Source organism: Dendrobium catenatum, unplaced genomic scaffold (assembly GCF_001605985.2).
Source record: "Dendrobium catenatum unplaced genomic scaffold, ASM160598v2 fragScaff_scaffold_338, whole genome shotgun sequence".
NCBI classification, from domain to species: Eukaryota; Viridiplantae; Streptophyta; class Magnoliopsida; order Asparagales; family Orchidaceae; genus Dendrobium; species Dendrobium catenatum.
This window is the reverse complement of record NW_021318800.1, coordinates 148098-160977: the sequence shown is the minus strand read 5'-3', so window position 1 is coordinate 160977 and position 12880 is coordinate 148098. Positions and strand designations below refer to the sequence as shown.

Here is a 12880-nt window from a genome sequence, read left to right as displayed (position 1 = left end):
GAGAGTCACCATAGATGGTTTGGTGACATAAAACGGCGGCCTTCCGATGACCCGGTTAGGAAAGTAGATGTATTAGATTTTACTCGTGTTAAATAAGGTAGAGGTAGACCTAAAATGACTTGGTTAGAAAATATTAGAAATGACCTTTCTTTGTTGGATTTACATGAGAATTTGACTCTTAACTGGACAAAAATGGAGAAAAAGGATTCATGTAGCCGACCCTATAGTGGGATAAAGGCTTATTGTTGTTGTTGTTGTATGGACACAGTGACTTCTTTTATATTTTTCTTGTTCTTCACCTATACAAGAGTTAGTTATTTTCCTTTCTGTTAGGATTTATTAAGCTTTGCCTCAGGTTCTTTGGGGCTTAGAGACACAAGCTTGCTTGAAATTTCAAATTCGGGATGCTATTTCCGTAATAGGTTTGAACCTGCAGAAATTGAGTAATGTACTGACATATTAGATTTTTACTAAAATAAGCTCCAATTGTGAGTGAACTAGGGTAGGCTCATCTGATGATTGATGCTGCAACCTACTGATAAGCTTGCTACCTTATGATGTTATTGTGTGTATGTTTCATACTACTTTTTGAATTCGAAACAGAACATCTGAAGAAGCTACATATGTTTTAAATTACGGACATGCTATTAACACGGGATTTTCTCAAACTTCTCATATGCCGTTGTAAATAATGCCATTCACAAGTACAACGTCAAATGCTTAAAACCCCTAAAAGTGATGGAATTTTTTCATGGGAATGTTTTAACCTCTTTAATTTCCATCTATGCAGAATTTTATAGGTTACTTGCTACTTTACTAGGTATGTATTATTACTTAGATGGGAAGTGGCCTTGTTATGTGTTGATTGTCTTAGTAGAATTTAGCCCCAAAATGCTGAATGAGTATTTCGAGTTACCAGCTGACAGAGGAAAGTATCATGTCTAGACTAATCCTATTGTGTCTTTTAGTGAAACATTGTCTGCAATGCTTTTCAATTGAAATTTAGTAAGATGCATATGAATAGAGCTTAGGACTTTTTTGCTTAAATTATTATTTTTTATAAAGTTGAAGCTTACACTAGATTTTGTAATTTCAGGTTGTTCGGCTGGCATCCTTTCAACATGCTCCCTCAATACCTCCTTTCATTACATTGCCCAAGCAGTCCAAAATAGATGGAGAGGATGCTGTTAATCAAAAAGAGACAGAAGAAAGAAAAGCAAGTGAGGTTGCCGTAGCAGGTGGTGGTGTATCTGTGGCTGTAACTCGTTTCCCTCATGAGCAGAAACGCCCTGTTGGACCTCTTGTTATTGTAGGTGTAAGAGATGGAGTCCTTTGGCTTATTGACAGGTAAACGACCATTAATTAGCCATTTTTTCTGTTTGATAGCATTGTCTTCTTCCTGTTAGGTTAATGCTGTTAGAACTGCTCATATAGATCTCTCCCATCCACACATCCATGTCATGTTTGATCATTTAACTGAAACGGTTGTTGACCTTCATGTCATAATCAGCTCAAGCAGCAAAAGTGACAATTGACGGGTGTGGCATCACGCAAAACTATCCCAATGACTTCTGATCGTCGAACGGACTTCGTCGTTGTGCTCGAAACATCAAAATCACCCGAAGGACCTCTCGTGAATGATTTGAGCGAAGACGAATGAATTCGGCGAACTACAGATGAAATGTTGCACGATGTTGCTCGAACGCCGCCTATTTGCAAAATGAATTTTGCCATTGCGTCTGTAACGTAAAAAATACCTAGAAATGGCTGTGATATTGCATAGGTCATCACAAGAGCGAAATTGTAAAATCGGCATGTGTTTTGAGGCAATGACATATAAATCAAGGTGCGTAGAATACGAGAAATCGAGTGAGGGTTGATTTTGAACTTTATATAATGTCAATTTACTTTATAATAAAAATTTCTCTCTATATATATATAATCTTAAATGAAAATAAAAAAGAGACTTATAAAATTATATTTTATTCAAATCTCTGCCAAATCTTCTAATCCCATCTCTACTGCATCCTTCAATTTAGCGCTATAGTCTATGGCACGTCAATTATGGCAACAAGGGAAAAAAAGGGAATGTACGATCTCACAACTCATTTGAAATCCCTCCATTCTCCTCTTCACCATGCTGAACTCTCTCTCTCGTCCTCTACTCCCTATTCGAATATCCGAACTCCTATGCTTGATCCCCAACCATAGCCCACAATACTCCCTGCTGTCACACTCTTGTTCTCCTAACCGAACTCCTCTTAGCACTAAAACAACCACCATCTCCCACCTCTGCCCGATTCTTCTACTCCCTCTACCAAGTTGAGTAGCTCAACTCCCTCACCCGTCGCCTCTCAGATCCCAATGGCGGCGACAACCTCGTACAGCCCCACATCTCCCTCGATTACTTGCAGGCAGCTCCACTCCAACCCCTCGTGCCGATCTTAGCAATCCGATCTTCCTATGGCCTCCCTCACTCCCCTCTTAGAGCTAGCAAGTCCCCAACCCATTCACAAACTCTATCACTGCCATTGCTTAAAGTTGCACAACATGAGGCTCGCTTCAATGCAATTTCAATGAAAAATGCCTTGAGGCTTTTGCCTTGAGCTTTTTTCTTGAGGCTGACACCTCATCTTGGCTGAAGTCCGCCTTGAGACGCACCTTGCCTCGTTGGCATGAGGCGTATGCCTCACTTTATTTATGTATTTTTTTATTTTAAACTTATCTAAATTCTATTCAAAAGCCTTAAAAGAATCACGTCTTTTTGCACCCCCAAGCCGCAACAACTTCCTCTCAATTACCTCGACCTCTAGCTCATCATCTTCGCCGTAGCCACCACTGTCTTAGCCGTCGCTGGGGATCACTTGAAAATCGCATGCCACCACCATCTCCTCTATAAATTTTAGAGTTTTAAACTTATATTTATGTTGATGACAAATATTTATGAAAGATGAAGATGACTGGAATAAATTAAGAAGTAGAATTGGAGGTATTGGACCCTACAATTGAAAGTTGAGATAGGGGAGAGACAAATTTGTTATGATAACGACTCAAATAAAAATCCTTTTAGTAATGATAGTACAAATGATTTTTGAGCTGTTGTCAATTATTTCAGCTTTATTTAGAAATTAAATGTGAATGAGTAGAAAACATAGAATGAAGAAATTTAGAGCTGAACTTGTTATTTGATGCAACCAAAATTATAGGAAGCTAAGGTTACAAACAAAGATGGCGTCTCCCTTTCAAAATGATATAAACATACACAAATAGAATAAAACAATATTATTATATCCCACAATAGTTTAAGCAAACACAAGCATTCCTTATAACTTCAAATAAAAGGATATAACGACATCATACGACTTCTCAACGCTTTGAGAAGAAAGATACAATGGGGAACCGGGAAGCCAAGGGGCAGCAACGGGAACCCAATAGCCAAAGCAAAGGGGAACCGGGAAGCCAAGGGGCAGCAACGGGAACCCAACAGCCAAACCAAAGATAGTAGCACAATCGGCCCTAACAAATCTAACACAAGCAGCCCAAATAAAAAAAAGCGGTGGCTTTGCTTACATCAAATTCTCCCCTGGAATCTCATCTCCTGATGAGATGACTTTAGAACTTCCATGATGTGATGAAGGAGCCACATCCAACTCTTGTATTAAGGCCACATGCTTTCTCTGAATCATTTCTCTTTCTTGCTTAAACAGGGCTTGAAGAAGTTTCTTTCTCTTCTCGTATTTTTTTGTAACCAAATTCTTTTTATGTTGAATTTTGTACAACTCGTTCTGGATGGGATTGGTAGAGCTTCCTTGGGATGGGACCCATTTGCTTGTTGGAAATGGGACTTCAAGATCACTTGGTTGATTTTCACCAACTTCAGATTCGACTTCTTGATTTGGATCCTCCGTTTGTTGATGAGGGTCCATAATTTTTTTTTTTAATTTTTTGAAATAGAAAGGAAGACACAAAACCTTAGCTCTGATACCAAAATGATGCAACCAAAATTACATGAAGCTAAGGTTGCAAACAAAGATGACATCTCCCTTTCGAAATGACATAAACATACACAAATAGAACAAAACGATATTATTATATCCCACAATAGTTTAAACAAACACAAGCATTCCTTACAACTTCAAATAAAAGGACATAACAACACCATACGACTTCTCAACGCTTTGAGAAGAAAGATACAATGGGGTGTAAACTTGTGGATAGAAGAATTAGATAAGAAGACTGAGACGAAGTTTTAGAGGAGAAGAGGAAGGAGACTGGCTTGCAAACTAGAGAAAAAACACTCAGGTTTTCATTCCAAAAACTATCACCAAAAACTCTTAAAAGCCCAAAACTCCCCTATAAATAGAGGAAAAAGAAGCCCAAAAGACACCAAACAGCCGCCCAAAACAACCAACCAAAAGGGCAGAAAAAACAACATTAAATGCACGTTTGGACTCCCACCCGAATAGCCACAGAAAGGGAACCGGGACAGCTAAGAGAAGGAACCAAACAACCAGTAAGGGAAACCAAGAAAGCAGGGAGCAGGAACCAAACAACCGTAAGGGGAATCGGGAAGCCAAGAGGCAGCAATGGGAACCCAACAACCAAAGCAAAGGGGAACTAGGAAGCCAAGGGGCAGCAACGGGAACCCAACAGCCAAACCAAAGACAGCAGCACAACTGATCCTAGCAAATCCAACCCAAGCAGCCCAAATAAAAAAAAAGGGGTGGCTTTGCTTACATCAATATTATATGATATTTTATGCAATTCATATATTTTATGTTATTTTGGTCATATAATATTTAGATTTCAATTATATTTCACATAATTTACCATCTCACATCTTGTGTAATTTTTTATTTAACATGTATTTAAATTTATTTCTTCATAGTTCAATAGAAAGTTAATATGTCATCATTTAACACATTATTTGGGTATTATATAAAAATCACTTTTACATTTTATCTTACTTTAGCAATTTTTAGATGTCGAGGCTTGCGCCTCCTCTCAGGAACGAAAAATGCCTTAATACCCAATTACGTAATTTTAAACCTTGATCATTGCTTGACACCATTCCAGCCACCCACTCCAAGGCCGCACGAACCGCCTCCCTTCTTTCACTTCTGAACCGAACTCTCCCATCATTGTAGGCTGCAGCCCCTCTTAAACTGCCCGGCTTGCTCCTTTTCAAACACGTCAAAACTCAACCACCTGCTATTGACCGAATTCCACACATAGCCGAATCCCATTATTCTTCCTGCAAGCTCTATTCCAGCACCTGCTGCCCCATACACTCTCCTCATTCAACACAGCAGCACCACCTCACCCCTCTTCTAAACCTGTTACCTGTGGCCACGCCTACAACAACAAAAAAATCTTGCAAATTCGATCTTTTCCTGCACTCCAGCTCTTTTCCACACAATTGCTGCCACTACACAAACTAAGTCATTCCTCACTTCTCACAGACCTCCCAACTCATCCACCTCCACTAGCCCTCACAACCACATACTCAACCAGCCACTCTCTCTCTAACAGAAATAATCTAAATGCTCATCAAGAACAAAAATGAGAACACTAAATGCAACTCTTGTTGCTTTGAATGAACAATTCTGATCATGAGTAGGGAAATTTTAATTAATTTGACCGCTTGCCTATGGGTGTTAACAAGGGACTCATAATGAACATACTAATTCACCTATGAAGTGTCACTCGACACCGACCATGCACGCCTTTCTTAGCATGTTGGGTAGGCCTAGACTCCCCAAAATTTCTTTTATATCGGGGGATACGTTGGGAGATTGCCAAATTTTTCAGTGAAGAGGGGACCTTTAAGAATAACCTATTAAACTTAAATGCAACTAAACGAAATCTAAATGCTCATCAAGAACAAAAATGAGAACACTAAATGCAACTCTTGTTGCTTTGAATGAACAATTCTGATCATGAGTAGGGAAATTTTAATTAATTTGACCGCTTGCCTATGGGTGTTAACAAGGGACTCATAATGAACATACTAATTCACCTATGAGCAAAGAACAATGAACTTGTAATGAACACATCAACCCTCTTATGGGCAAGAACAAGAACATCCTATTTGTAATAAATGTGAAGGCTTGCTTATTGAAGAAGATTGGAAACCTGTAATGAATGTATCAGCCCTCCTTTGGGCATGAATATGAACTTGTAATGTACGTAATAGATTGCAATGAGTAAGAGTTTATATTGTGTATAATAGCTCGTCAATGGGCATATGCAGGGGACTTGCAGTAGGCAAAATAACTTGCCTACGGGCAACAATAGGAGACTTCTAATAATCACCGCAGTTCACCTAGTACCAAGAAAGAACTTATAATAAACACTACAATTCTCCTGTGAGCAAGAGCAGAGAATTCGTATTGCACACAACAACTCATCTATGGGTGAGGACAAGGGGCTTTTATCAAACATATCTACCCGCCTACAGTGATTATAAGGAACTTGTGGCAAATAAGATAACTCGTTTATAAGCAAGAATTGAACTTTTCAACTTCAACCTAATACTTAGACTCTCTGATTACAAAAGATGATGAAAATTGTTAGTTCTATTCGCCTTTTAATGCCATCAAATCGACAACACTCGTACAAGCGGGCAAAAAGTGTTACCTTGAAAGTTTAAAAGTAAAATTTTATGTTTATGCATTTCCTAATGACAATCACCTGTACAAATAATCAAATTTAAATATTTTAAAATTCTCCCTCATTCATTAAAATACAAATTTACTAAACCTAAGTGTAACACATCGAAAAGAGTGCACATTTATTTAAAAAGAAAGTAAGAAATTTTAATTTTCTACATGTGTTATGACAAATGTGCTAAATATGCAAACACAAATGTCTGAGAAGTTAGAAGCTCTCTTTAGTTAAAATTCTACTTTCAAACTAATTACCCTGCTTGTACTCCGAGCATTGCTTTGAACTCCTAAATTCGAGGTCTGAAAATACTGTGCGGGTTAAATATTTAAGTCCAATATTCCTCCTTGAATGGATTGCAATCGACATGACTTGGATTTACAAGCAAACACCTAATCACAAAAGTATGAGGATATTTAATTTTAAAGTTCTCATTAGGCCTTTAGAGGCTCTTTGAATGAAACTCATCATAAAAATATAAGCTCTCGATTCTCAGCATTCATTACAATATTAATCATCCAACCCGATCCTCTGTTAGTGGGCAAAAAGAGTTGGCACAGTTCAAATGACAAATATACAAGCTATTTAAATCTCCACGATGATGTTCCTGTTGAATGTTAATCTTAACTAGAGGGGACTCTACCCTTTCAAATGCTTTTAAACATCAACAAAATACAAATATTTTTAAAGCACATCTTCGTCACCTTGATGATGGTCGTGTTTAAAGCTAATATCAGTCATATGGGTTAAAATTAATTACCCCGTAACTTAAAGAAGAACTCATTCATCATCCGCAACCATTTGGCTAGGGTGATGAATTAAATAACTCTAGCTTACAAATAGTGAATGTCCAAATTGAGAATATCAATAAGATTCATTTTTAAACAATAACACACTAATAAGGATCTGACATTTGTCCTCTAACTAGTGGTTTAGCCAGATGACTCCACAAAACACTTAGTTTGGCCATATGACTCTATGCAATAAACAAACATGACTGTTCTTCTAATCGATGGCTTGACCAGATGGCTCACAAATAACTTATGGCTTAGCTAGAACGGCTCCACATGATAAATAATTATGATCGCGGTCTTCTGACTTAGTGGCTTGGTCAAACAACTCCACTGTATTACGGTCATTGCTAAAAGTTCGTATGTTCCCCAATGACTAGTTACTATTGAGTAATGATATTTGTCCTCCTAGTGGTTTAGCCAGATGACTCCACAAAACATGTAGTTTGGCCAAATGACTCTATGAAGTAAACAATCATGACTGGTCTTCTAATTGGTGGCTTGACCATATGGCTCACAAATAACTTATGGCTTAGCTAGAACGGCTCCACATGATAAACAATTATGATCGCGGCCTTCTGACTTAGTGGCTTGGTCAAACAACTCCACTTTATTACGATCATTGCTAAAAGTTCGTATGTCCCCAATGACTAGTTACTATTGAGTAATGAATTATAAGGTATGATCGATAGATCATAAAGCTATTTGTTAGCTAAGGTTGACTTAAATTCCTCCCTTAGGAAAATACTCACACTAAGTTTACAAGTTCCCTTCATGCGAAGCAACTCATGGCTGTCGACAAGGATCGTTCGGTAGACTACCTCCTTTGACTAAGTAGACCAAGGATCATGATGACCAGGGACAACTGAACCATGAGATGATGATCAGATTCATCATCATTCCCTTCATCTGCTTTAAGTGATAGGTGGTGACTTTTAAATTTTAAATTCTAAATCTGCTTCTACTGTATGTTGGATACTAAGTATTTGTTTAACGACTAGCCTTAATTGAAAGTGCTCTCTCGTTATCAAGAGAGGTAATTAACTATATGGGCTTGCGCCTATATGAAACCATAACTTATATCTTAAAGTCCTCGCTAAGAGGGTGAAATCTCTGGGTGGTGTCTTATCTCTATCTAATCAGTCTTTCAAAAATTTTCCTCGGAACGATCATACGTTAAAACTCTCCCCAAATATATGCGGAGAGGCCAACGCCGCAAAAGCTCAAATTTTCGGAACCCTCAACGATTGGCTTGCTATTAGGATTTAAGATTTTTGAAAATATTGTCTCCTTGCTTAAGAGTTCATCATCTTAAAGCAGTTGGCCATAATGTAAAAAAGACCATGTAGGCCATCTGCTGAGGCCGAAGTCTTGGAATCTCTGAGCTCTGCTTAGGCTAAGTTACTCTTTAATTTCACATACTTCATGACATGTTTAAATATTGGTTTCCTTTTTCTCTGCACGGTTGATCACTTAATATCAATTTATTGCTTTCCCTTCAAGCAAGTAGCAGCGTAATACTCCATTTTCAAGGCCTCTGAGATACTTCTATATTGGTTGACTAATAATGGCTGCTGCTGCTAGAATAAGTCGATAATGAAAGCACCAATTAGTAGATTGATAACATTAATATATATCAATTCTAAGCTGAAATTGGTTATGTTAAGTTGCCTTCTATTGTGGTATTTCTGATTTCATTACCGAATGGATTAAGCGTTTCCACTTTTGGATTTTCAAGTTCCTTTTATTTGATGTTGAACAAAAGATTGGGCTGTGGGGAACTTCTATTGTAGTTTCTATCTGTAAGCGTACATCCCATGCTGCTGCTAACAACTCGTGTTAAGAGTTTCCTGCCCTTATTTATCTCGCTTATGTTTGCATTATGGCTGCTGTGCAAGTCTATATGAGATGAAGTATGTCGATTTTATGTCATTCATTTTTAAACACATCTTCAAACGAAAGGTATCACTGCCTCCCCCTTTTTTCTATTGTGGCATTGTTTTGTTGAAGTACATCTTTTAGCTAGCGTGTCTGTGTAGATAAATAACTGTTTCCCTTGAATTTTCTCTGTTACAGGTATATGTGTGCTCATGCGTTGGCCCTTAGCCATCCTGGTATCCGTTGTCGCTGTCTTGCGGCCTATGGAGATGCCGTCAGTGCAGTGAAGTGGTATTTATCTCCCATAACAGTACTATTGTAACATTTTTAATGTTTATGCATGAGCTAACATCTTGATATTTTATGCAGGGCAAGCCGGCTTGGTCGGGAGCATCATGATGACTTGGCTCAATTCATGCTTGGAATGGGCTATGCAACTGAAGCTCTTCATTTACCAGGGATATCTAAAAGGTTATAAGTGCATAGAATTATTATTTTCTTTTAAGACCATGATGATTCAAAATTTTACTCGAAAATGTGAAATTTCCCAAAATTTCAGGTTAGAGTTTGACTTGGCTATGCAAAGTAATGACTTAAAAAGAGCATTGCAATGTTTATTAACAATGAGCAATAGTAGAGATGTCGGGCAAGAAAATGCCACCACAGATATAACGGAGATTCTGAATCTGACAGCTGCTAAGCAGGAAAACCTTGTGGATGCTGTTCAAGGAATTGTTAAGTTTGCAAAGGAATTCATGGATCTCATCGATGCTGCAGATGCTACCGGACAATCAGATGTTGCCCGTGAAGCTCTCAAGAGATTAGCTGCTGCAGGATCTGTCAAGGGTGCTTTGCATGGGCAAGTATTAAGGGGCGTGGCACTGCGGCTTGCAAATCATGGAGAGCTGACAAGACTGTCGGTATGTTAATAATATTTCCTTTCATTAATTTTCCATCATTCAAGTATAAAATAATGGGATTGTCATAATTTTCATCATCATAATTGTTGTCATTATCACCAACTCCCCTCAATGAGTCTATTCCTTTGCCATCTTTTCAAAGAAATTACTTTATTTGACATATCTAGTTTAGATAAATCTTTTTAAGCACCTTTAGACATTTTTCCTTGGTCATTCTTTGATCTAACTGCCTAAAGCTTCTCAATCTTAGTTGCACTAACTTGCATCCAGCGAATCCTACCCTTGTAATTTTGCTCTCTATCCTATGTAGGATAAATACACATCCATATCAATATTCCCATTTCAGCTACCTTTTACTACTTGGTTTTGTATTGTCTTTGATCTCTGGAGGGTCTATGGTTTGAAGCCTCAAAAAAATAAATCTCATTCTAGCCATCTCATCTACTTTTTTTGGGTTTTTTTCTTGGGCAGTAAAGGATCCATTCTCCATGGCTAACATTTTGTTGGTTTTATAAATTTTTATTTTAACCATCATGTACTCTCGATATTTAACCATCCACTTTAATTTTATTATTTGTATCTTCAATTATTTCACCTGCATAAATAACTAACATATGAGACATTGACAATAATTTTTTGTTGATAATTCATTGATGTCACTTCCTCTATGGTCTCCAGCAAACTCTTTAGAGGAGTTATTCCTTACTGGTTGGGTAAATTGATGCAATATAAATTAATTAGTTTTTCACAGAAAAGATTATTTTTTCATAGGAAGATTAAAATGAGTTGAATCGGGCTATAAGGGGTTCTACTAAATCATTTTTCAACCATTTTAGAATCATATTTAATTGTGATCATTTTTTCTATTGTTTTATTTGATATATTTATCGTCAAATATCTTCTTTTCATCTTTTGAATAAAATTATATCTGAATTTGATTTTAAGATGGGATTAGATTTGATTTTGAATTTAAAGTTTTATGGCTTTTATCCTTGTAGGCCTTTTTTTTATAAATTGGGATTCATGGCTTATATTGATTATTATTTTATTAAACATGTATGAATGAAATTTGATTATAGTTTAGGCCAATCAAATTATTCACACAGATCATTTTGAGTTGTGAAAATAGTCTTCTTTGCCCCCTCTCTATTACTTCGCCCCCTATTAATTTTTATATCAAAGCAGATCTTCTGGGAATTAACTATTGATTTCCAATGGTTATTTCCAATGGCTAGGTGAGGGTTAGGGTTTGGGGTGGAGGATAAGAAAGAATAAATCTGAAATTAAATTCAGATTTTGGAATTAATTAGTGGGAGGGAATGTTGACCTCTGAACAAAAACCAAAAGAACAAAAAGGAGCCTTGCCCGATGGATCCACAAAACCGGCCGGAAATCCCGCTGAAATCCCGCCTATCTCTGCTAAATTCCGCGAATCATGTTCGAATCACGCCATATCACTGTAGCACGGCGCCGAACAGTCCGTGTTTTCTGCCCAAAACCCGTTCCAGCTAGACGTTTCTCTGGTCTTTAAAAGCCAGAGGAAGATGAGGCTTCAGCGACAGACACGACCCTCCTCTCCGACCAAATCCCGTTCGCTATCTGCATCTCCAACCCGACGCCTCCATATCTCCGATCTCCTCCAAGCCGCAGCAAACCCGAACCCCCTGCGACGCCGACCCTGCTCAACCCGACATCTTCCCGCACGCTTCTTCTGCTTCTTCGTGGCTGTGCGACTTTGCTGCCCCGACGACTTATCTTCCTGTTCGGTCGGAAGTTCCGACATTTTGATCGGGTGCAAGAACGGGAGCTGCTCACTGTGGAGATAACTTTCTACCTTGCGTGCGCCTCTTCTCCGTCTCCTCCTTGCCGTCCGACTCTGCTCCGACGACGGCGTTCCCTTCGAGTTGAATCGGAAGTTACGAACTTCGATCGGAAGCAAGAAGAAGAGCTTGCTTCTCCAGCTCCTTTGTTGTTGTTCGGCCTCGGCTCCTTCACGGCAGTCCGACTTTGGCTCCTTGAAAGACTTTCCCTACCTGTCGAATCGGAAGTTAACACATTTTGATCGGAAGCAAGCACAGGAGCTCAAAGGCTGTGAAGGTAACTTTGCTCCCTTTCATGTGCTTCTCGGCCAAATCCCTTGAATCCACCTGATTAATTTTATTATTATTATAAATGATTTAATTATAATTATAGTAATTAAATATAATTAATTACAATTATTATTTTTAATTAATCAGAATTTATCAATTAATTATTATTAGTTAATATTAATTAATTATATTTTATTAAATTAATTAATGTTAATTAAGTTATAATTAATTCTAAATTAAGTATAACTTATTATATTAATTAATTTTAATTAATTTTTTATTCATTATAATTAATTAGAAAATGATTAATTAAAAATGATTATTTAGTTAATCTTATTTAATTAGTGTTAATTATAATTAATAAAAGAAAATATGTTTGCCCTTCTCTCCCTCGATCCTCGAGCCAACACCGACAACCCTTGCGAAGGTATGAAGTCCTAAACTCAGATTCTCGAGTCGTTGTATGCGGCGGACCGGAAAGCCGCCTATACACGCCTTTATTGCGCGTGGTGGGATGGGATCCCGGTCCGACGCC

The 12880-nt window shown here is 37.8% G+C and overlaps 1 protein-coding gene across 1 annotated transcript in view; it reads left to right on the top strand.

The window, feature by feature from the left end:
• Positions 1–12880, top strand: part of LOC110100712 — a 50253-nt gene that overhangs the window by 31841 nt on the left and 5532 nt on the right. The window contains exons 16-19 of the mRNA XM_020828347.2: positions 1097–1347; positions 9534–9626; positions 9705–9806; positions 9895–10255. Coding sequence (XP_020684006.1) covers positions 1097–1347; positions 9534–9626; positions 9705–9806; positions 9895–10255 — 807 coding nt within the window. The remainder of the gene's footprint in view (positions 1–1096; positions 1348–9533; positions 9627–9704; positions 9807–9894; positions 10256–12880) is intronic.